The 25,744-nt window shown below is 48.7% G+C and overlaps 1 protein-coding gene across 3 annotated transcripts in view; it reads right to left on the minus strand.

Moving 5' to 3' along the window:
• Positions 1–25,744, minus strand: part of LOC146019726 (integrin alpha-M-like) — a 99,031-nt gene that overhangs the window by 62,633 nt on the left and 10,654 nt on the right. For all 3 annotated transcript variants that reach the window (XM_083152237.1, XM_083152238.1, XM_083152236.1), the window contains exons 3-8: positions 20,394–20,497; positions 20,251–20,321; positions 17,090–17,204; positions 10,050–10,180; positions 2,881–3,026; positions 1,205–1,358 (exon numbers count right to left, since the gene is read on the minus strand). In XM_083152237.1, the coding sequence (XP_083008363.1) occupies positions 1,205–1,358; positions 2,881–3,026; positions 10,050–10,180; positions 17,090–17,204; positions 20,251–20,321; positions 20,394–20,497 (721 nt within the window). The remainder of the gene's footprint in view (positions 1–1,204; positions 1,359–2,880; positions 3,027–10,049; positions 10,181–17,089; positions 17,205–20,250; positions 20,322–20,393; positions 20,498–25,744) is intronic.

The following is a 25,744-nucleotide window of genomic DNA, read 5'->3' on the forward strand; positions in this document are numbered from 1 at the left end:
TTAAAAAGAGGGATACTCCACCCCTTAGATTACAGACAACCAAGGCAAAAAATAATAAAGACAGCTCTGATTCGGAATATAATCTTAATAAAACTTCATTATTAATAACAACAATTAGTTGACATAAATCACACAAATCACTGGCCGGTAATAATCATAAAAAAACATATAAAAAAATCACTCTATCCACTCAATGGCCCTTATTCTGATCGGTGCGGCCAGATCCGATTAAGCGGCCAGGACCGTGCGTGCGAAACCCCGCCTTCCATACGGATCGCCAACTCCGTCCGTACGCGGTAAGAAGCTGGCCGAACGGACCGCACGTGTATTTTACACGGAATACGCCTCCTACATCTAAGGGAACCTCCCCCATCATTCGATGGTCGCAGACCATCGAATGCAGGACCGAGTGCTCCACCAGCACCCGCAACCTCAGACCACACGGACATTTTTCCGTGCAAAAGCAGGGATCTGGGCGGGCAGCTGACATCCGGCGATGTCATATGTCCGCCCCCTACACGTGCGTCACGGCCGCATTACCATACGTACGCCCAGTGTTTGCATGGGAACGCCCATGAAACGCGGGGCGTATGCATATGGTAATGAGCACAAATAGCCCTTCACGCCCCTCTCCACCCCCTGTTCGGAGTGTTCACATATCATGCGGGATTTGGCCGTACGCCCCGCTCGCACATGCGCAGAGACGCCTCTGCACATGCGCAGACACAAAACATCGGCGGCACGAACGCACGCGGATATATCCGCACCGATCAGAATAAGGGCCAATATGAGGTAATGCATGGGTTATCTGGTTAGTAAGGCACAGCCGAAGATACAACTGTTATGAATACTTCCTCTATTGAGGTTTAGTTAGTTCGGGTTTTGATTTTTATTGTATAAGAATGGTTATGGTGAGAAGTCAATGGTTTATTTACTATTGTAAAGCGCAACGGAATCTGCTGCGCTATATAAGAAACTGCAAATAAATAAATAAATTAGCTCTCTCACAGCTTGATTGTCTAATGAATCAGATGTTAGTAGCATGTATATATTAGCCAGATTTAGCAGGGCGGTGTAAACTCAATCAATGCTGAGAAACAAACCGTATTGGTATTCTTAGTAAATTTCCCCCTATATATTAGTATACAAATACTATAAAGCAGTTTGTATTATGGTAAGACTGGCAGATTAGCGTTATAATTACCCCAATAGCGAAGCGCCGGACTCCTTTCTTATTCGCCATGTCAATTGAATACTTTATTTTTGTGTTTTCCCCAAAACTCACTCCATCCGTTATCACGATGAGAACCTTCTGCGCCCGCTCGCGGTTGCCCCTGGCCGGTATAAAAAGCTGGGTCCTGGCGAAATACAGACCTTATATATAATATGTATGGTATATTGGTGTCATGTCAGTGTATAAAGCCAACAGTCCGCCCATGTCTCTGCTGTGTCCATAGACACTATGGGGTGGCATTTAATAGGATTCAATTCGGTTTCTTTTTAGATTTTATCACAAAACATGGCCGAATTTGCACATTTTTCCAAAATCGCCAACTTAAGGGAATGGGAATTGCGGCAAAAATCTCAGACTTCCTGCCGCGAATTCACAAATTCTGAAATAGTGATTTTACAATTCGCATCCAGATGTTTTTCCATGCCACAAAGCATCGGTCCCCTTCTCCTGTAGAATCCATATGGGGTACCTTCTCACCAGCCGCATTCTCAGCTTCTCCGTGTCTCCGCCATCGCTGTACACACACCGGGGCTTGTGATTACAGGAGTTAGGCCCGCCCACCAGCCATTTATCCAATCATGATCATCTAATTATACATATTTATCAGCCCAATGGCCACAGTCCAGGGCCATCGAGGACAGCCCCGGGCTTCAGCATGGGCAGGTAAATTTTGGAAGGGGGGACCCCTTTGTTGGTGGGGTCCCCACATCCCCAGGACCCCTGCCCATGCTGACTGGTCAGGGGGTGAATGCTTTGTCCGGGGGGACCTGTATACAAAGTCTCCCCCCGCTGTGGCATTACCCTGCTGGCTTATTGGGCCCGGTGCAGGTTCTTGAAATACAGGGGACCCCTACTCGTTTTGGCCCCCGTATTTTGGGATCCAGGACCGGTCATTGAGCCTGGTGCTGGTTGTATAAAATCAATAGGGACCCTATTTGTTTTGCCCTGTGATTTTATGAAACCAGGACCGGCTCTTCAGGCCGGGTCGGGAGGGGGGACCATTTTTTTCTTTTATATTTACACAAATACCCACCGTACCATGTCTCCCAAATCGCACATGTCAGCAAAATCGCACATTTTCATGACTAAAAATTGCACCTTATTGCTTAGTTTTGCCAGAAATTTGCATCTCATTAAATCGTCCTATTCCGGCAAAAAAAATGCGATAACGTTCAATGTCTAAAAATTGCATCCTATTAAATGTCACCCTGTGTGCGTGTGTGTGTGTGTGCGTGTGCGTGTGTGTGCGTGCGTGCATGTGTGTGTGAGAGCGAATATTCTCTGCACAGGGACCATGCCAACATGACAACGCAGATAATCCTGATAATGTCGACAATGCATTTGCAAGGCATCCATAACCCTACTGTCGACATTTTCACTATGTTGACATATTGACATTTCCCTAATGTCATACACAGAGTGATTGACAGGCGACAGGCATTTGGGGGAGGCCCTTCTTCTCCATGTGGCCCTCGCAGCCGCTGAATCAATCAGTCCAGACACTTGGCGGCTGCGAGTGGGGAGGAATTCAATCCATGGTGACTATTTCTGAATGGCTGAGAATGTACAGGAGCGGGGCAACAGGCTGGTGGGCCGCCGCTGACTTGCCCAGCGAGCAGCTCTGAATCGGGCCCTACGACACTTACATCACCTGAACGATGGCCCCACAGGTATATGTCCCTCCCTTGTGGTGGGAGATCCGCTTTACAAGCTCTTCAGGCTTTCTCTCTTCTGAAAATCTCTTAAAGTCAAATTCTATAGCAAACTTGTGTGAAAACTGCATCAGAGCAAACTGCAGAGAGAGAGAGAGGGGGGGGGAGAGAGAGAGGGGGGGAGGGAGGGAGAGAGACAGGAAGGGAGAGAGGGAGGGAAAGAGGGAGGAAGGGAGAGAGAGGGAGGGAGAGAAGGGGGGAGAGAGGGGAAGAGAATTGGAGAGAGAGAAGGAGGGAGAGAAGGGGGAGAGAGGGGAAGAGAATTGGAGAGAGAGAGGGATAGATGGTGGGAGGGATAGAAGGGGAGAAAGAGAGAAAGGCAGTGAAGGAAGGTGGGAGAGAGAGATGGAAAGAAGGGGGAGAGAGAGAGACAGACAGACAGGGAGGTAGAGAGATAGGGAGGGAGAGAGAGGGAGGGAAAGAGATACAGGGAGGGAGGGAAAGAAAGAGAAGGGGAGAGAGAGAGATACAGACAGACAGGGAGGTAGAGAGATAGGGAGGGAGAGAGAGGGAGGGAAAGAGATACAGGGAGGGAGGGAAGGAAAGAGAAGGGGAGAGAGAGGGAAGGAGGGAGAGAAGGGAGGTAGGGAGAGAGTGGGATAGTGAGGGAGAGAAGAGAGAGGGAGGGAGAAAGAGAGAATTGGAGATAGAGAGAGGGAGAGAAGGGTAGAGAGAGGGAGAAAGAAAGGAATGGGGAGGAAAGAAGAGGAAGAGAAGAGGGAGAGAGAAGGGGAGAGGTAGAGAGATAGTGAGTGTGAGGGAGAAAGAGAAGGGGGAGAGAGAGGGAGGGAAATAAGGGGAGAGAGATGGAGGGAGAGAATGGAAGAGAGAGAGAGAAAGAGGGGGAAGGGAGAGAGATAGATAGAGAGGGATGGAAAGAGAGGTAGAGAGAGGGGAGGGACAAAAGGGGAGTGGGAGAGGGGAGAGAGCGGGAGAGAGAGAGGAAGGGAAGCAAGGGGAGAGAGAAAAAGGGAGACAGGGAGAGAAAAGGAGAGAGAGAGGGAGATAGGGAGAGGGAGATAGAGAGGGGGAGGAGAGAGGGAGAGAAGGGGGAGAGAGAGATGGGAAGAGACAGTGTTACAGTGATGGTGCAGTGACAGAGCACAGCATTACAGTGATACAGTGACGTTGCAGTGACAGAGAACAGCATTACATTGATACAGATATGTTGCAGTTACAGAGCACAGTGCTATAGTGATACAGTGGCCATGCAGTCACAGAGCACAGTGTTACAGTGATACAAAATATTGCAGTGACAGAGAACAGCATTACATTGATTCAGTGACAATGCAGTGACAGAGCACAGCATCACAAGTGTTATAGATGGAACAGTGTTACAGTGATACAGTGATAGAGCACAGTGTTACAGGGATACAGTGACATTGCAGTGACAGAGCAAAGTACAGTATTACAGTGATACAGTATCATTCCAGTGATAGAGCACAGTGTTACAGTGATAGTGCAGTGACAGAGCACAGCATCACAAGTGTTACAGATGGAACAGTGTTACAATGACAGAGCACAGTGTTACAGAGATACAGTGACAGAACACAGCATTACATTGATACAGTGATGGTGCAGTGACAGATCACAGTGTAACCGTGTTACAGTGACCATGCAGTGAAAGAGCACAGTGTTATGTGATACAGTGATGGTGCATTGACAGAGCACAACATTACATTGATACAATGACAGAGCACAGTGTTACAGTGACATTGCAGTGACTGACAGAGCACATTGATACTGTGATGGTGCATTGACAGAGCACAGTTGTGCAGTGATACAGTGACATTGCAGTGAAAGAACACAGTGATGTTGCTGTGACAGAGCACAGTTTTACAGTGACATTGCAGTGAAAGAGCACAGTGATGGTGCAGTGACAGAGCACAACATTACATTGATACAATGACAGAGCACAGTGTTACAGTGACATTGCAGTGACTGACAGAGCACTTTGATACAGTGATGGTGCAGTGACAGAGCACAGTATTACAGTGATACAGTGACATTGCAGTGGAAGAGCACAGTGATACAGTGATGGTGCAGTGACAGAGCACAGTGTCACAGTGATACAATGATGTTGCAGAGACAGCACAGTAATACAGTGATAATACAGTGATGGTGCAGTGACAGAGCAAAGTATTACAGTGATACAATGACATAGCAGTGACAGAGCACAGTGATACAGCTATGGTGCAGTGACAGAGCACAGTATTACAGTGATACAGTGACATTGCAGTGAAAGAGCACAGTGATGGTGCAGTGACAGAGCACAACATGACATTGATACAATGATAGAGCACAGTGTTACAGTGACATTGCAGTGACTGACAGAGCACTTTGATACAGTGATGGTGCAGTGACAGAGCACAGTATTACAGTGATACAGTGACATTGCAGTGGAAGAGCACAGTGATACAGTGATGGTGCAGTGACAGAGCACAGTGTCACAGTGATACAATGATGTTGCAGAGACAGCACAGTAATACAGTGATAATACAGTGATGGTGCAGTGACAGAGCAAAGTATTACAGTGATACAATGACATAGCAGTGACAGAGCACAGTGATACAGCTATGGTGCAGTGACAGAGCACAGTATTACAGTGATACAGTGACATTGCAGTGACAGAGCACAGTGATACAGCTATGGTGCAGTGACAGAGCACAGTATTACAGTGATACAGTGACATTGCAGTGGAAGAGCACAGTGATACAGTGATGGTGCAGTGACAGAGCACAGTGTCACAGTGATACAATGATGTGGCAGAGATAGCACAGTAATATAGTGATAATACAGTGATGGTGCAGTGACAGAGCAAAGTATTACAGTGATACAATGACATAACAGTGACAGAGCACACTGATACAGCTATGGTGCAGTGACAGAGCACAGTATTACAGTGATACAATGACATAGCAGTGACAGAGCACAGTGATACAGTGATGGTGCAGTGACAGAGCACGGTGTCACAGTGATACAATGATGTTGCAGTGACAGAGCACAGTAATACAGTGATAATACAGTGATGGTGCAGTGACAGAGCACAGTATTACAGTGATACAATGATGTAGCAGTGACAGAGCACACTGATACAGCTATGGTGCAGTGACAGAGCACAGTATTACAGTGATACAATGACATAGCAGTGACAGAGCACAGTGATACAGTGATACAATGACATAGCAGTGACAGAGCACAGTGATACAGCTATGGTGCAGTGACAGAGCACAGTATTACAGTGATACAATGACATAGCAGTGACAGAGCACAGTATTACAGTGATACAATGACATAGCAGTGACAGAGCACAGTGATACAGCTATGGTGCAGTGACAGAGCACAGTATTACAGTGATACAGTGACATTGCAGTGAAAGAGCACAGTGATGGTGCAGTGACAGAGCACAACATGACATTGATACAATGATAGAGCACAGTGTTACAGTGACATTGCAGTGACTGACAGAGCACTTTGATACAGTGATGGTGCAGTGACAGAGCACAGTATTACAGTGATACAGTGACATTGCAGTGGAAGAGCACAGTGATACAGTGATGGTGCAGTGACAGAGCACAGTGTCACAGTGATACAATGATGTTGCAGAGACAGCACAGTAATACAGTGATAATACAGTGATGGTGCAGTGACAGAGCAAAGTATTACAGTGATACAATGACATAGCAGTGACAGAGCACAGTGATACAGCTATGGTGCAGTGACAGAGCACAGTATTACAGTGATACAGTGACATTGCAGTGACAGAGCACAGTGATACAGCTATGGTGCAGTGACAGAGCACAGTATTACAGTGATACAGTGACATTGCAGTGGAAGAGCACAGTGATACAGTGATGGTGCAGTGACAGAGCACAGTGTCACAGTGATACAATGATGTGGCAGAGACAGCACAGTAATATAGTGATAATACAGTGATGGTGCAGTGACAGAGCAAAGTATTACAGTGATACAATGACATAACAGTGACAGAGCACACTGATACAGCTATGGTGCAGTGACAGAGCACAGTATTACAGTGATACAATGACATAGCAGTGACAGAGCACAGTGATACAGTGATGGTGCAGTGACAGAGCACAGTGTCACAGTGATACAATGATGTTGCAGTGACAGAGCACAGTAATACAGTGATAATACAGTGATGGTGCAGTGACAGAGCACAGCATTACAGTGATACAGTGACGTTGCAGTGACAGAGAACAGCATTACATTGATACAGATATGTTGCAGTTACAGAGCACAGTGCTATAGTGATACAGTGGCCATGCAGTCACAGAGCACAGTGTTACAGTGATACAAAATATTGCAGTGACAGAGAACAGCATTACATTGATTCAGTGACAATGCAGTGACAGAGCACAGCATCACAAGTGTTATAGATGGAACAGTGTTACAGTGATACAGTGATAGAGCACAGTGTTACAGGGATACAGTGACATTGCAGTGACAGAGCAAAGTACAGTATTACAGTGATACAGTAACATTCCAGTGATAGAGCACAGTGTTACAGTGATAGTGCAGTGACAGAGCACAGCATCACAAGTGTTACAGATGGAACAGTGTTACAATGACAGAGCACAGTGTTACAGAGATACAGTGACAGAGCACAGCATTACATTGATACAGTGATGTGCAGTGACAGATCACAGTGTAACCGTGTTACAGTGACCATGCAGTGAAAGAGCACAGTGTTATATGATACAGTGATGGTGCATTGACAGAGCACAACATTACATTGATACAATGACAAAGCACAGTGTTACAGTGACATTGCAGTGACTGACAGAGCACATTGATACTGTGATGGTGCATTGACAGAGCACAGTTTTGCAGTGATACAGTGACATTGCAGTGAAAGAACACAGTGATGTTGCAATGACAGAGCACAGTTTTACAGTGATACAGTGACATTGCAGTGAAAGAACACAGTGATGTTGAAGTGACAGAGCACAGTTTTACAGTGATACAGTGACATTGCAGTGAAAGAACACAGTGATGTTGCAATGACAGAGCACAGTTTTACAGTGATACAGTGACATTGCAGTGAAAGAACACAGTGATGTTGAAGTGACAGAGCACAGTTTTACAGTGATACAGTGACATTGCAGTGAAAGAACACAGTGATGTTGCAATGACAGAGCACAGTTTTACAGTGATACAGTGACATTGCAGTGAAAGAGCACAGTGATGGTGCAGTGACAGAGCACATTGTCACAGTGATACAATGATGTTGAAGTGACAGGGCACAGTAATACAGTGATAATACAGTGATGGTGCAGTGACAGAGCACAGTATTACAGTGATACAGTGACATTGCAGTGGAAGAGCACAGTGATACAGTGATGGTGCAGTGACAGAGCACAGTGTCACAGTGATACAATGATGTTGCAGAGACAGCACAGCAATACAGTGATAATACAGTGATGGTGCAGTGACAGAGCAAAGTATTACAGTGATACAATGACATAGCAGTGACAGAGCACAGTGATACAGTGATGGTGCAGTGACAGAGCACAGCGTTACATTGATACAGTGACTTTGCATTCACAGAGCACAGTATTACATTCATCCAGTGATGTTGCAGTGACAGAGCACAGCGTTATATTGATACAATGACATTACAGTGACAATGTGACAGAGCACATTGACAAGAGATAAATGCCAGGGTGATAAGGAGAGATAAACAGCCAGCCAATCACCTGCTAACTGCCATGTTACAGGCTGTGTTTGAAAAAAGTCAGTAAGGAGCTGATTGGCTGATTATCTATCCTTATCACCCTTGGATTTATCTCTTGTTAAGGCTTAATACATCTGCCCCATTGTTACATTGATACAGTGACTGAGCACAGTGTTGTAGTGATGGGGCATTGACAGAGCACAGTGATACAGTGATGGTGCAGTGCCATTGCACAGTTTTACCGTGTTACAGTGATAGAGCACAGTGTTACATAGATACAGTGACATTGCAGTGATAGAGCACAGTGTTACAATCATACAGAGATGGCGCAGTGACAGAGCACAGTGTTACAGTGATACAGTGACTGAGCACAGTGTTACAGTGATACAGTGATGTTACAGTGATAGAGCACAGTGTTACATTGATACAGTGACATTGCAGTGATAGAGCACAGTGTTACAATCATACAGAGATGGCGCAGTGACAGAGCACAGTGTTACAGTGATACAGTGACTGAGCACAGTGTTACAGTGATACAGTGATGTTACAGTGATAGAGCACAGTGTTACATTGATACAGTGACATTGCAGTGATAGAGCACAGTGTTACAATCATACAGAGATGGCGCAGTGACAGAGCACAGTGTTACAGTGATACAGAGACTGAGCACAGTGTTGTAGTGATGGGGCATTGACAGAGCACAGTGATACAGTGATGGTGCAGTGCCATTGCACAGTATTACCGTGATACAGTGATGTTACAGTGACAGAGCACAGTGTTACATTGATACAGTGACATTGCAGTGATAGAGCACAGTGTTACAATTATACAGAGATGGCGCAGTGACAGAGCACAGTGTTACAGTGATACAGTGACTGAGCACAGTGTTACAGTGATACAGTGATGTTACAGTGATAGAGCACAGTGTTACATTGATACAGTGACATTGCAGTGATAGAGCACAGTGTTACAATCATACAGAGATGGCGCAGTGACAGAGCACAGTGTTACAGTGATACAGTGACTGAGCACAGTGTTACAGTGATACAGTGATGTTACAGTGATAGAGCACAGTGTTACATTGATACAGTGACATTGCAGTGATAGAGCACAGTGTTACAATCATACAGAGATGGCGCAGTGACAGAGCACAGTGTTACAGTGATACAGAGACTGAGCACAGTGTTGTAGTGATGGGGCATTGACAGAGCACAGTGATACAGTGATGGTGCAGTGCCATTGCACAGTATTACCGTGATACAGTGATGTTACAGTGATAGAGTACAGTGTTACATTGATACAGTGACATTGCAGTGATAGAGCACAGTGTTACAATCATACAGAGATGGCGCAGTGACAGAGCACAGTGTTACAGTGATACAGTGACCGTGCAGTGACATGTTACCTGTGTATCGGTGCCTCTGAAAGCTGTGATGATGCTGGACACAAAGTTTAGCATTAGTTTGAAGTCTTGGTTTGTGATACTGTCAGATCCATCGATGAGGAAGACAATGTCCAGACTTTGGACTTCACACTCTGCAGAGGAGACATAACGCAGGATGGATAGAGACTCAGAGGGCGGGATGCTCAGAATCAGAATCAGAATCTTTATTTGTCATAAAATGGCCACACACAGTGAACATTAAACGAATATAAATAGCATACAGCACATATATACAGCAAAAGCATAAAAAGACAGTGATAACAGACAGCCAAATCGTACATGCCTACATTATTCAACCCTAGGATTTACAACTATTTAAAATCCGAACAGCTGTTGGGAAAAAGCTCTCTCTAAATCTCTTTGTCTTACATAAAACTGATCGATAACGCCTATGAGATGGAAGTAAGGAGAAAAAATCATTATATGGGTGGGTTAAGTCACTCAGAATACATTTTGTCTTCAGAGAAAGTCGACTCAGGAAGATGTCATGCAGGTTTGGCAGAACAACACCCACTGCCTTACCCGCAGTTGACACAACCCTCTGAAGGGACTTTCGATCCAAAGCCGAGCAAGGACCGAACCAGGCCAATAACCCATAAGTGAGGATACTCTCAATTACACAAGAATAAAAATTAGTCAGGGTCTTCTCACTCAGACCAGCCAGTCGCAGTTTCCTCAGGAAATACATGCGCTGGTTGGCCTTCTTAATAATGATGTTAATATGGGTATTCCATGAAAGATCGTTAGCAATATTGATACCCAAAAACTTGAAAGTATCAACAATCTCCACCTGTTGACCATTTAAGAACAACGGACAACACACAGTCTTTTTATACCTCCTAAAATCTAAAATCATTTCTTTTGTCTTGCTCACGTTAAGGACCAAACAGTTCCCTCCGCTCCAGGACTCTAATTTCGAAACTTCTGATCTGTAAGCCGACTCATCGTCATTGGTGATAAGACCCACAATGGCGATGTCGTCTGCAAATTTAATAAGACGGACAGAATCTGAGCTGGAAAAACAGTCAAACATAAATTATGAATACAATAAAGGACTCAAAACGCACCCTTGAGGGACTCCAGTATTAACTACAAGTGTAGTGGAGACCTGATTACCTATCTTGACGGCCTGAGGCCTATCCGACAGGAAATCCAGAATCCAACTACAAATGGACCCACTCAGCGCTCCATAGCGCTGTGTGAGGGATCATTCCCAGCATGCCCCGCCGGTGGGCCGTCACTCTGCACATGCCAGATGGACTCTCGGGTCTCAGATCCGGAAGTCCAGCACCGGAGCCGCATCGCAAAGGACAGCTCTTATCAGAGGAGCCGTCCTTAGCATTAATAATCGCATATGTTGGTGGATGTTAGTGCATATGTGATTAGTACCGATGCAGTAGCCGGTGGAGAGGGGCGATGTAGGGCGGTGGATGTTAGTCCATATGCGATTAGTACTGATGCGGTAGCCGGTGGAGAGGGGCGATGTAGGGCGGTGGATGTTAGTGCATATGCGATTAGTACCGATGCAGTAGCCGGTGGAGAGGGGCGATGCATGGCGGTGGATGTTAGTGCATATGCGATTAGTACTGATGCGGTAGCCGGTGGAGAGGGGCGATGTAGGGCGGTGGATGTTAGTGCATATGCGATTAGTACCGATGCAGTAGCCGGTGGAGAGGGGCGATGTAGAGCGGTGGATGTTAGTGCATATGCGATTAGTACCGATGCAGTAGCCGGTGGAGAGGGGCGATGTAGGGTGGTGGATGTTAGTGCATATGGGATTAGTACCGATGCGATAGGCGGTGGAGAGGGGCGATGTAGGGCGGTGGATGTTAGTGCATATGCGATTAGTACCGATGTGGCAGCCAGTGGAGAGGGGCGATGTAGGGCGGTGGATGTTAGTGCATATGCGATTAGTACTGATGCGGTAGCCGGTGGAGAGGGGCGATGTAGGGCGGTGGATGTTAGTGCATATGCGATTAGTACCGATGCGATAGGCGGTGGAGAGGGGCGATGTAGAGCGGTGGATGTTAGTGCATATGCGATTAGTACCGATGCAGTAGCCGGTGGAGAGGGGCGATGTAGGGCGGTGGATGTTAGTGCATATGCGATTAGTACTGATGCGATAGGCGGTGGAGAGGGGCGATGTAGGGCGGTGGATGTTAGTGCATATGCGATTAGTACTGATGCGGTAGCCGGTGGAGAGGGGCGATGTAGGGCGGTGGATGTTAGCGCATATGCGATTAGTACTGATGCGGTAGCCGGTGGAGAGGGGCGATGTAGGGCGGTGGATGTTAGTGCATATGCGATTAGTACCGATGCAGTAGCCGGTGGAGAGGGGCGATGTAGGGCGGTGGATGTTAGTGCATAGACGATTAGTACTGATGCGGTAGCCGGTGGAGAGGGGCGATGTAGGGCGGTGGATGTTAGTGCATATGCGATTAGTACCGATGGGGTAGCCGGTGGAGAGGGGCGATGTAGGGCGGTGGATGTTAGTGCATAGGCGATTAGTACTGATGCGGTAGCCGGTGGAGAGGGGCGATGTAGGGCGGTGGATGTTAGTGCATATGCGATTAGTACCGATGCAGTAGCCGGTGGAGAGGGGCGATGTAGAGCGGTGGATGTTAGTGCATATGCGATTAGTACCGATGCAGTAGCCGGTGGAGAGGGGCGATGTAGGGCGGTGGATGTTAGTGCATATGCGATTAGTACCGATGCGATAGGCGGTGGAAAGGGGCGATGTAGGGCGGTGGATGTTAGTGCATATGCGTATAGTACCGATGTGGCAGCCAGTGGAGAGGGGCGATGTAGGGCGGTGGATGTTAGTGCATATGCGATTAGTACCGATGCAGTAGCCGGTGGAGAGGGGCGATGTAGAGCGGTGGATGTTAGTGCATATGCGATTAGTACCGATGCAGTAGCCGGTGGAGAGGGGCGATGTAGGGCGGTGGATGTTAGTGCATATGCGATTAGTACCGATGCGATAGGCGGTGGAGAGGGGCGATGTAGGGCGGTGGATGTTAGTGCATATGCGATTAGTACCGATGTGGCAGCCAGTGGAGAGGGGCGATGTAGGGCGGTGGATGTTAGTGCATATGCGATTAGTACCGATGCGATAGGCGGCGGAGAGGGGCGATATAGAGCGGTGGATGTTAGTGCATATGCGATTAGTACCGATGCAGTAGCCGGTGGAGAGGGGCGATGTACTGTAGGGCGGTGGATGTTAGTGCATATGCGATTAGTACCGATGCGATAGGCGGTGGAGAGGGGCGATGTAAGGCGGTGGATGTTAGTGCATATGCGATTAGTACCGATGTGGCAGCCAGTGGAGAGGGGCGATGTAGGGCGGTGGATGTTAGTGCATTTGCGATTAGTACTGATGCGGTAGCCGGTGGAGAGGGGCGATGTAGGGTGGTGGATGTTAGTGCATATGCGATTAGTACCGATGCAGTAGCCGGTGGAGAGGGGCGATGTAGGGCGGTGGATGTTAGTGCATATGCGATTAGTACCGATGCAATAGGCGGTGGGGAGGGGCGATGTAAGGCGGTGGATGTTAGTGCATATGCGATTAGTACCGATGTGGCAGCCAGTGGAGAGGGGCGATGTAGGGCGGTGGATGTTAGTGCATATGCGATTAGTACTGATGCGGTAGCCGGTGGAGAGGGGCGATGTAGGGTGGTGGATGTTAGTGCATATGCGATTAGTACCGATGCAGTAGCCGGTGGAGAGGGGCGATGTAGGGCGGTGAATGTTGTGCATATGCGATTAGTACTGATGCGGTAGCCGGTGGAGAGGGGCGTTGTAAGGCGGTGGATGTTAGTGCATATGCGATTAGTACCGATGCTGTAGCCAGCAGAGAGGGCTGATGTAGGGCGGTGGATGTTAGTGCATATGCGATTAGTACTGATGCGGAAGCCGGTGGAGAGGAGCAATGTAATGAGGTGGATGTTAGTGCATATGCAATTAGTACCGATGCGGTAGCCGGTGGAGAGGGGCGATGTAGGGTGGTGGATATTAGTGCATATGCAATTAGTACTGATGCGGTAGCCGGCAGAGAGGGGCGATGTAGGGCGGTGGATGTTGTGCATATGCGATTAGTACTGATGCAGTAGCCAGCAGAGAGGGGCGATGTAGGGCGGTGGGTGTTAGTGCATATGCGATTAGTACCAATGCGGTAGCCGGTGAAAAGGGGCGGTGGATGTTAGTGCATATGCGATTAGTATCGATGTGGTAGCCGGCAGAGAGGGGCGATGTAGGGTGGTGGATGTTAGTACATATGCGATTAGTACCGATGGGGTAGCCGGTGGAGAGGGGCGATGTAGGGCGGTGGATGTTAGTGCATATGCGATTAGTAACGATGCGGTATCCGGGAGAGAGGGGCGATGTAGGGCGGTAGATGTTAGTGCATATGCCATTAGTACCGATGTGGTAGCCGATGGAGAGGGGCGATGTAGGGCGGGGGATGTCAGTGCATATGCAATAAACACAGATGCATGTATCCGACGGACAGGGGCAATGTGGGGTGCTAGGTTTTGTGCATATGCGATTAGTACCGATGCGGTAGACGGCAGAGAGGGGTAATGTAGGGCAGTGGGTATGCTGGTTAGGGTTAGGCAGTGGGTATGGTGGTTAGGCAATGTGGTATGTTGGTTAAGGTTAGGCAGCAGGGTATAGTGGTTAGAAAGTGGAGTATGGGGATTAGGGTTAGGCGCTAGCAGGGTATGGTGCTTAGGGTTTGGCACTAGCGCGGTATGGTGGGTATGGCTAGGCAATGGAGTATAGTGGTTAGGGTTAGGCACTAGTGGGGTATGGTGGTTAGGTTTTGGCACTAGTGGGGTATGGTGGGTAGGGTTAGGCAGTGGGGTGTGGTGGTTAGGTAGTGTGGTATGGTGGTTAGGGTTAGGCAGTAGGGTATGGTAGGTTAGGGTTAGGCAATATTGGGGTATGCTGGTTAAGGTTTGGCACTAGCAGGCTATGGTGATTATGGCTAGGCAAAGGACTATGGTGGTTAGGGTTAGGCACTAGTGGGGTATGGTGGTTAGGGTTAGGCAGCAGGGTATAGTGGTTAGGCAGCAGGGTACGGTAGTTAGGGTTAGGCAGTGGGGTATTGTGGTTATGTTTATGAATTGGGGTATGGTGTTTAAAGTTAGGTAGCAGTGTATGGTGGTTAGGGTTAGGCAGGGGGCTATAGTGGTTAGTGTTAGGCAGCGATGTATGGTGGTAAGAGTTAGGCTATGTTTCTATGCTTCGATGTCTCTATGTTTCTATATTAGGCAGTGGGGTATGGTGGTTAGGGTTAGGCAATAGGGTATGGTGGTTAGGATTCGATAGTAGGTTACAGTGGTTATGGTTAGGCAGTGGGGTATAGTAGTTAGGCAGTGAGGTATGGTTGTTGGGGTTAGGGAGTGTGGTATGATGGTTATGGTTAGGCAGTGGGGTATGGTGGTTAGGGTTAGGCAGCGGGGTATGGAGGTTATGGTTAGGCAGTGGAGTATGGTTAGGGTTTGGAATCAGGATATGGTGGTTAGGGTTAGGCAGTGGGGTATGGTGGTTAGGTTTAGGCAGCAGGGCATGGTGGTTAGGGTTTGGCAGTGGGGTATAGTAGTTAGGCAGTGAGGTATGGTTGTTGGGGTTAGGGAGTGTGTTATGATGGTTATGGTTAGGCAGTGGGGTATGGAGGTTACGCTTAGGCAGTGGGTTATAATGGTTAGGGTTAGGCAGTGGGGCATGGTGGTTAGGGTTAGGCAGTGGGACATGGTGGTTAGGCAGTGGGTTATGGTGGTTAGGGTTAGACAGCGGGGCATGGTGGTTAGGGTTAGACAGCGGGGCATGGTGGTTAGGGTTAGGCAGTGGGTTATAATGGTTATGGTTAGGCAGTGGGGTATGGTGGTTAGGGTTAGGCAGTGGGTTATGGTGGTTAGGGTTAGACAGCGGGGCATGGTGGTTAGGGTTAGGCAGTGGGGCATGGTGGTTAGGGTTAGACAGCGGGGCATGGTGGTTAGGGTTAGACAGCGGGGCATGGTGGTTTGGGTTAGGCAGTGGGTTATAATGGTTATGGTTAGGCAGTGGGGTATGGTGGTTAGGGTTAGGCAGTGGGGCATGGTGGTTAGGGTTAGGCAGTGGGACATGGTGGTTAGGCAGTGGGTTATGGTGGTTAGGGTTAGACAGCGGGGCATGGTGGTTAGGGTTAGACAGCGGGGCATGGTGGTTAGGGTTAGGCAGTGGGTTATAATGGTTATGGTTAGGCAGTGGGGTATGGTGGTTAGGGTTAGGCAGTGGGTTATGGTGGTTAGGGTTAGACAGCGGGGCATGGTGGTTATGGTTAGGCAGTGGGGTATGGTGGTTAGGGTTTGGAATCAGGATATGGAGGTTACGCTTAGGCAGTGGGTTATGGTGGTTAGGGTTAGGCAGTGGGTTATGGTGGTTAGGGTTAGACAGCGGGGCACGGTGGTTAGGGTTCGGCACTAGCTGGGAGGGTTAGGATCAGGCTGCGATGAGGGAGGATGAGGGGAGGGGGGCAGGGAGATGGATAAGTATACTCAGGGCTATTTTTGTGCAGGCTCCAGCAGGAACTGTGGCCCTTATTCTAGCTCACTCTTTCTGACAAAATATTTCTTAGATGGACAAAACCATGTGCACTGCGGGTGGGGCAGGTGTTACTTGTGCAGAGATAATTAGATTTGGGTGGGGTTTTACATCTGCCTCACCTGCAGTGCTCATGGTTTTGTCCATCTGAGAAATATTTTGTCAGAAAGAGTGAGCTAGAATAAGGGCCACAGTTCCTGCTAGAGCCTGCACAAAAATAGCCCTGAGTATACTTACCTGACCCCTGTCAGTGCTCACTCCATCGGGATGCCAACTTTGGTATTGTGACCGCTGACATCCCCATGTATGCCTGATGTCCCTGTAGAATACACCCAGTATACAGCGCATATATATTGTGGGAAGCAGCAGTGTCACATTACTGTGTTTGATACATACCGCCCATAGACAGCACTATATACCTGGCAGTGAGCTGGGCAGCGTTCTCAGCACCCGGAAGCCATTGTCCAGCTGATAACAGAGTCCATTTACATAGATGTTCCCTCTGCAGATTCTCTGAAGCGTTGGGCCACAGGCCTGGAAAGGGGACAATCAGATGGTCACATATAAACAGATAAGGATGGGATGGTGGAAACTGTGTGCAGCTGGCATCTGTACATCCCAGTATCTCCTGTGTGACTGGTCTAGCCTCTGTGTACGCTGCCGCTAGAGATGCCTACTGCATGGTCAGCACACTATGTGCGGGCACCTGAGGTCACAGCCACAGGAGGTGCAAATGAGGGGGGCGGAGCAACACACCAAAATTTAAATAGGGGTGCCAAAGCCACTTCCTGTGTGGCAGTTTGGAATGACAGATGGTGGCAGTGGGTGTGGCTACCCTATTCAAATATTGTCTTGGGAAACTGCCTCCGGTCTTCTGGTGGTAGGCGGTAAACAGAACGCCATGATACTGGCAGTGGGGGGTATAAAGATTGCTGGGATGCTGCTGGTGGTAGGTGGTAATGGTATATAGAATGCTGGGATGCTGGCGTAGTTGGTATACAGAACGCTGGGATGCTGGCGGTAGGTGGTATACAGAATAGTGGGATGCTAGCGGTAGGCAGTATACAGAATGCTGGGACGCTGGCAGTAGGTGGTATACAGAAAGCTGGGACGCTGGCAGTAGGTGGCATATAGAATGCTGGGATGCTGGCAGTAGGTGGCATATAGAATGCTGGGATGCTGGCTGTAGGAAATATAAAGAATGCTGGGATGCTGGTGGAAGATGGTATACAGAAAGCCGGGATGCTGGTGGTAGGCGGTATACAGAACTCTGGGATGCTGGCAGTAGGTGGCATATAGAATGCTGGGATGCTGGCTGTAGGGAATATAAAGAATGCTGGGACGCTGGCGGTAGGTGGTATATAGAATGCTGGGATGCTGGCGGTAGGTGGTATACAGAATGCTGGGATGCTGGCGGTAGGTGGTATACAGAACGCTGGTATGCTGGCAGTAGGCAGTATACAGAACGGTGGGATGCTGACAGTAGGGGTAATGGTATATAGAATGCTGGCAGTAGGTGGTATACAGAATGTTGGGATGCTGGAGGTAGGTAGTATACAGAATCCTGGGATGCTGGCGGTAGGTGGTTTACAGAACGCTGGGATGCTGGACGGTAGGTGGAATACAGAATGCTGGGATGCTTACAGTAGGTGGTATACAGAACGTTGGGATGCTGGAAGTAGGGGGCATACAGAACGCTGTGGTGCTGGTGGTAGGTGGTATACAGAATGTTGGGCTGCTGGCAGTAGGTGGCATACAGAATGCTGGGATGCTGGCAGTAGGCGGTATACATTACGCTAGGATGCTGGCTGTAGGCAGTATACAGAACGGTGGGATGCTGACAGTATAGGGTATGTAGAACACAGGGATGCTGGCAGTAGGCGGTATACAGAACACTGGTATGCTGGCAGTAGGCAGTATACAGAACACTGGAATGCTGGCAGTAGGTGGGATACAGAACGCTGTGATGCTGTTGTTAAGCGGTATACAGAACGCTGGGATGATGGCAGTAGGTGGTGTACATAACGCTGGGATGCTGGCAGTAGGTGGTATACAGAACACTGGGATAGTGGCAGTAGGTGGTGTACTTAATGCCGGGATTCTGGCATTATGTGGTGTACATAACCCCAGGATGCTGGCAGTATGGGGTATACAGAACCCTGGGATGCTGGTGGTAGGTGGAATACAGAACGTTGGGATGCTTGCAGTAGGCGGTATACAGAATGATGGGATTCTGTTAGTAGGCGGTATACAGGATGCTGGGATGCTGGTGGTAGGTGTATACAGAATGCTGGGATGCTGGAGGTAGGTGGTATACAAAACACTGGGATGATGGCAGTAGGTGGCATACAGAACTCTGGGATGATGGCAGTAGGTGGTGTACATAACGCTGGGATGGTGCTGTTAGGCGGTATACAGAACACTGGGATAGTGGCAGTAGGTGGTGTACTTAATGCCGGGATTCTGGCAGTATGTGGTGTACATAACGCCAGGATGCTGGCAGTATGGGGTATACAGAACCCTGGGATGCTGATGGTAGGTGGAATACAGAACGTTGGGATGCTTGCAGTAGGCAGTATTCAGGATGCTGGGATGCTGGTGGTAGGTGTATACAGAATGCTGGGATGCTGGAGGTAGGTGGTATACAAAACACTGGGATGATGGCAGTAGGTGGCATACAGAACTCTGGGATGGTGGCAGTAGGCAGTATACAGAATGCTCGGATGCTGGCAGTAGGGGGAAATGGTATATTGAACGCTGGAATGCTGGCGGTAGGTGGTATACAGAGTGCTGGGATGCTGGCGGTAGGTGGTATACATAATGCTGGGATGCTGGCGGTAGGCGGTATACAGAACGCTGGGATGCTGACAACATGGGGTATATAGAACACAGGGATGCTGGCAGTAGGCGGTATACAGAATGCTGGCGTGCTGGCCGTAGGTGGAATACAGAACGCTGTGATGCTGTTGTTACGCGGTATATAGAATGCTGGGATGCTGGCAGTAGGTGGTAATGGTTTATAGAAAGCCGGAATGATGGCGGTAGGTGGTATATAGAATGCTGGGATGCTAGCGGTAGGTGGTAATGGTTTATAGGAAGCCGGAATGATGGCGGTAGGTGGTATATAGAACGCTGGGATGCTAGTGGTAATGGTTTATAGAAAGCCGGAATGATGGCGGTAGGTGGTAATTGTATATAGAATCCTGGAATGATGGCAGTAGGCGGTAATGGTTTATAGAACACCGGTATGTTAGTGGTAGGTGGTAATGGTATATAGAATGCCGGAATGATGGCGGTAGGTGGTATATAGAACGCTGGGATGCTAGTGGTAGGTGGTAATGGTATATAGAATGCCGGAATGATGGCGGTAGGTGGTATATAGAATGCTGGGATGCTGGCGGTAGGTGGTAATGGTTTATAGAAAGCCGGAATGATGGCGGTAGGTGGTATATAGAACGCTGGGATGCTAGCGGTAGGTGGTAATGGTTTATAGAAAGCCGGAATAATGGCGGGAAGTGGTATATAGAACGTCGACATCCTGACCTCATCCGTTAGTACATTGCTGCCCTGCACGACTTACCAGTAGCTGAGACGGGTTCTCCTGGACAGCCAGAGACATCCCGAGACTCATACTTATCCCGTCCTTATATCCTGCAATATATACATTTCTCAGCATAAGCGATTCGCACTTACAGTAAGTGACAGAGAGAGGTAGGTGATTACCGGCAATGGTGATTGGTGTGCAGCCTCCGGTACCGGGATCACAGTGATATAACTGCCCAGTCTTATTGGTGTCCACTCGCTGGAGGGGAGCGCTGACAATCACCCTGCAATGAGACGTCAGTCAGTATTTGGGGGAATGCTGGGAGTACTCTGGGGTTTCCGGAGTGCAGGCGCTGACCTCCGACCTCTGCAACCATCATCTGAACCCACCAATAACCACTATGGGGCTGATGAGTTACCCCCACATTGCCGACACAGCCGTACGTATCTGTGTGACTGCGCCACGCTGTCCTAGCCACCATCATTACACCAGCCTCATCCATCCAGATCTACACCCATACTTGCCAAGTTTCAGGGAGATTATAGTTGGCAGTAGAATTTTGGGTACTGCTTTCCTAGCAAGGCGCCCACGATCTAGATTGTATGTGTGGGGCTGATATCTCAAGCATCTCATGCATCTTATGTGTTTGTGCGGCAAGAAGCTTCTTTTCTTTAGCCGTCCATCACCTGAACAATCCAATCAAAGCGAATGCAATCCCAATATCAACAGCCAAACAAAGTGTCCTACTTGGCGACCTGACCACCATAGTCGTAGCTAGTAATTAAATGCTTGTAATGTCTTTATGTAATATATGTAATGTCTCCCTCCTCCCCTTTTCATCCCTGCTTGATGCTGCACTGTAATCCACAAAAAATTCCTAGTGTGCGCAAGCATACATGGCCAATAAAGTTGATTCTATTCTATTCTATGAGATGATGCAATCGACGCGATCGACGAGATTAGCATCTCATGCATCTTATGTGTTTGTGCGGCATAACTATTGACGCCAACCCGAAGCGTGGCGAGCGGCGGTGGTACGCGTCCTCCAACCTTTTCATACCCACACTATCCACGTCGGCGTGGAGTTTATTTTATATAGTGTGGCGAGCGCAGCTAAAGTAGTCAGCGTCCCCAAGCGGGGCTTGTGGAATACATGTAAAGTAGTCAGCGTCCCCAAGCGGGGCTCGCTTGGGGACGCGTACCGCCGCCCCTCGCGGGCTCGCTGCGCTCGCCACGCTTCGGGTTGGCGTTGATAGTGGGGGTGGCGTTAACAATGGTTATTGGGGGCTCACGATTTTTAATCTCATGGATCTCATGAAACTTATGCATCTTATGGATGCATAAGATCCATGAGATTAATAGATCGGGTCCATCGCGTTGATTGTATGCCTTAAGTACATTAAACTTAAGGCATACAATCAATGAGACGGGCGCCGTGCTAGGAAAGCAGTACCGAATTTTGCATAGCGCCCCATTAAGGGGTCGTGTCATGCTCCACCTAAAGGGCGTCCCCTGATGGTGCCCAGGCATCCATTGCGGCCTTCAGGATCGTCTTCAGCGGTCCCAGGGGTGCATTGCGTGAGTTTGCAGGCGGGCCGGTGACGTCAATGCACCCCTGGGACCGGAGATGTCACTAAAGAGGATCCTGAAGCCCTCCGTGGATGCCGGAGGACGTGGTAAATATGAAAAAAGTGGCGGTGGGGTTTGGAATATTTTGGTTTTTGGATATACGGATATGGGATACTTAACCTGTATTTCTAGATAACATTTGTAACTATATACAGATGTAGCCCCTGCCATCCATGGCCGGGGGTCGCCAGATCCTCCCCGCTGGTGAGCGCCGGTGGCAGGGGTTTACACGCAAGCGCGTCCCCGTCTCTCGACGGAGACGCTGCTTGTCCCTGCTTGTCTCCGCTTCAGGGAGACGGGCAGGGTTAGGGGGGTGCTCGGGGCGGCCAGGGGTACCTGCGGCAACGGAAGGGAAGGCGGCTGGGACTGGAGACGCTCGCGCGCCCCCTGGGCAACGGAGCCTGCCTCCAGTCTGACAGGGCTGGCATGATGGCGGGCCCATCTGTACTTTGGGAAATGAGTACTGATAATAACATCGCTGCCTGCAATATTGGATTATAAATATTTGCTGTGTTAGTTTCATCTCTCTCAGCACAAGATGCGTGATAATAAATGAGATGCCTATGTAATAAATTCCAAGTGCAGATCCCTTCTGATTGTATATATCTCTGACCCCCCCCCATCCCCTATAATGTGGGTTAGGAGAAATCACAGAGATTACTGACTGCAGGGAGAGAGGGAGATTGCTGCTATGTCAGGGAGTCTCCTGCAGAATGCAGGAGGGGAGGTAACTATGGTGTAACAGTGTAATGTGGGCTAGGTGACATGAGGGAGATTGCTAGACTAATGAGGGAGAGAGGGAGATTGCTGCTATGTCAGGGAGTCTCCTGCAGAATGCAGGAGGGGAGGTAACTATGATGTAACAGTGTAATGTGGGCTAGGTGACATGAGGGAGATTGCTAGACTAATGAGGGAGAGAGGGAGATTGTTGCTATGTCAGGGAGTCTCCTGCAGAATGCAGGAGGGGAGGTAACTATGGTGTAACAGTGTAATGTGGGCTAGGTGACATGAGGGAGATTGCTAGACTAATGAGGGAGAGAGGGAGATTACTGCTGTGTCAGGGAGTCTCCTGCAGAATGCAGGAGGGGAGGTAACTATGATGTAACAGTGTAATGTGGGCTAGGTGACATGAGGGAGATTGCTAGACTAATCAGGGAGGGAGGGAGATTGCTGCTATGTCAGGGAGTCTCCTGCAGAATGCAGGAGGAGAGGTAACTATGATGTAACACTGTAATGTGGGCTAGGTGACATGAGGGAGATTGCTAGACTAATGAGGGAGAGAGGGAGATTGCTGCTATTTCAGGGAGTCTCCTGCAGAATGCAGGAGGGGAGGTAACTATGGTGTAACACTGTAATGTGAGCTAGGTGACATGAGGGAGATTGCTAGACTAATGAGGGAGAGAGGGAGATTGCTGCTATTTCAGGGAGTCTCCTGCAGAATGCAGGGGGGGCGGTAACTATGATGTAACAGTGTAATGTGGGCTAGGTGACATGAGGGAGATTGCTAGACTAATGAGGGAGAGAGGGAGATTGCTGCTATGTCAAGGAGACACCTGCAGAATGCAGGAGGGGAGGTAACTATGATGTAACAGTGTAATGTGTGCTAGGTGACATGAGGGAGATTGCTAGACTAATGAGGGAGAGAGGGAGATTGCTGCTATGTCAGGGAGTCTCCTGCAGAATGCAGGAGGGGAGGTAACTATGATGTAACAGTGTAATGTGTGCTAGGTGACATGAGGGAGATTGCTAGACTAATGAGGGAGAGAGGGAGATTGCTGCTATGTCAGGGAGTCTCCTGCAGAATGCAGGAGGGGAGGGAACTATGATGTAACAGTGCAATGTGGGCTGGGTGACATGAGGGAGATTGCTAGACTAATGAGGGAGAGCGGGAGATTGCTGCTATGTCAGGGAGTCTCCTGCAGAATGCAGGAGGGGAGGTAACTATGATGTAACAGTGTAATGTGTGCTAGGTGACATGAGGGAGATTGCTAGACTAATGAGGGAGAGAGGGAGATTGCTGCTATGTCAGGGAGTCTCCTGAAGAATGCAGGGGGGAAGGTAACAATGGTGTAACAGTGTATTGTGGGCTAGGTGACATGAGGGAGATTGCTAGACTAATGAGGGAGAGAGGGAGATTGCTGCTATGTCAAGGAGACACCTGCAGAATGCAGGGGGGGAGGTAACTATGATGTAACAGTGTAATGTGGGCTAGGTGACATGAGGGAGATTGCTAGACTAATGAGGGAGAGAGGGAGATTGCTGCTATGTCAAGGAGACACCTGCAGAATGCAGGAGGGGAGGTAACTATGATGTAACAGTGTAATGTGGGCTAGGTGACATGAGGGAGATTGCTAGACTAATGAGGGAGAGAGGGAGATTGCTGCTATGTCAAGGAGACACCTGCAGAATGCAGGGGGGGAGGTAACTATGATGTAACAGTGTAATGTGGGCTAGGTGACATGAGGGAGATTGCTAGACTAATGAGGGAGAGAGGGAGATTGCTGCTATGTCAAGGAGACACCTGCAGAATGCAGGAGGGGAGGTAACTATGATGTAACAGTGTAATGTGGGCTAGGTGACATGAGGGAGATTGCTAGACTAATGAGGGAGAGAGGGAGATTGCTGCTATGTCAGGGAGTCTCCTGCAGAATGCAGGGGGGGAGGTAACTATGATGTAACAGTGTAATGTGGGCTAGGTGACATGAGGGAGATTGCTAGACTAATGAGGGAGAGAGGGAGATTGCTGCTATGTCAGGGAGGCTCCTGCAGAATGCAGGAGGGGAGGTAACTATGATATAACAGTGTAATGTTGGCTAGATGACATGAGGGAGATTGCTAGACTAATGAGGGAGAGAGGGAGATTGCTGCTATGTCAGGGAGTCTCCTGCAGAATGCAGGGGGGGAGGTAACTATGATGTAACAGTGTAATGTGGGCTAGGTGACATGAGGGAGATTGCTAGACTAATGAGGGAGAGAGGGAGATTGCTGCTATGTCAGGGAGTCTCGTGCAGAATGCAGGAGGGGAGGTAACTATGATGTAACAGTGTAATGTGGGCTAGGTGACATGAGGGAGATTGCTAGACTAATGAGGGAGAGAGGGAGATTACTGCTATGTCAGGGAGTCTCCTGCAGAATGCAGGAGGGGAGGTAACTATGATGTAACAGTGTAATGTGGGCTAGGTGACATGAGGGAGATTGCTAGACTAATGAGGGAGAGAGGGAGATTACTGCTATGTCAGGGAGTCTCCTGCAGAATGCAGGAGGGGAGGTAACTATCATGTAACAGTGTAATGTGGGCTAGGTAACATGAGGGAGATTGGTAGACTAATGAGGGAGAGAGGGAGATTTCTGCTATGTCAGGGAGTCTCCTGCAGAATGCAGGAGGGGAGATAACTATGGCGTAACAGTGTAATGTGGGCTAGATGACATGAGGGAGATTGCTAGACTAATGAGGAGAGAGGGAGATTGCTGCTATGTCAGGGAGTCTACTGCAGAATGCAGGAGGGGAGGTAACTATGATGTAACAGTGTAATGTGGGCTAGGTGACATGAGGGAGATTGCTAGACTAATGAGGGAGAGAGGGAGATTGCTGCTATGTTAGGGAGTCTCCTACAGAATGCAGTAAGGGAGATAACTATGGCGTAACAGTGTAATGTGGGCTAGATGACATGAGGGAGATTGCTAGACTAATGAGGGAGAGAGGGAGATTGCTGCCATGTCAGGGAGTCTCCTGCAGAATGCAGGAGGGGAGGTAACTATGATGTAACAGTGTAATGTGGGCTATGTGACATGAGGGAGATTGGTAGACTAATGAGGGAGAGAGGGAGATTGCTGTTATGTTATGGAGTCTCCTGCAGAATGCAGGAGGGTAGGTAACTATGATGTAACAGTGTAATGTGGG

The sequence above is a fragment of the Crinia signifera genome, chromosome 7 (genome assembly GCF_055691185.1).
Source record: "Crinia signifera chromosome 7, ASM5569118v1, whole genome shotgun sequence".
NCBI lineage: Eukaryota > Metazoa > Chordata > Amphibia > Anura > Myobatrachidae > Crinia > Crinia signifera.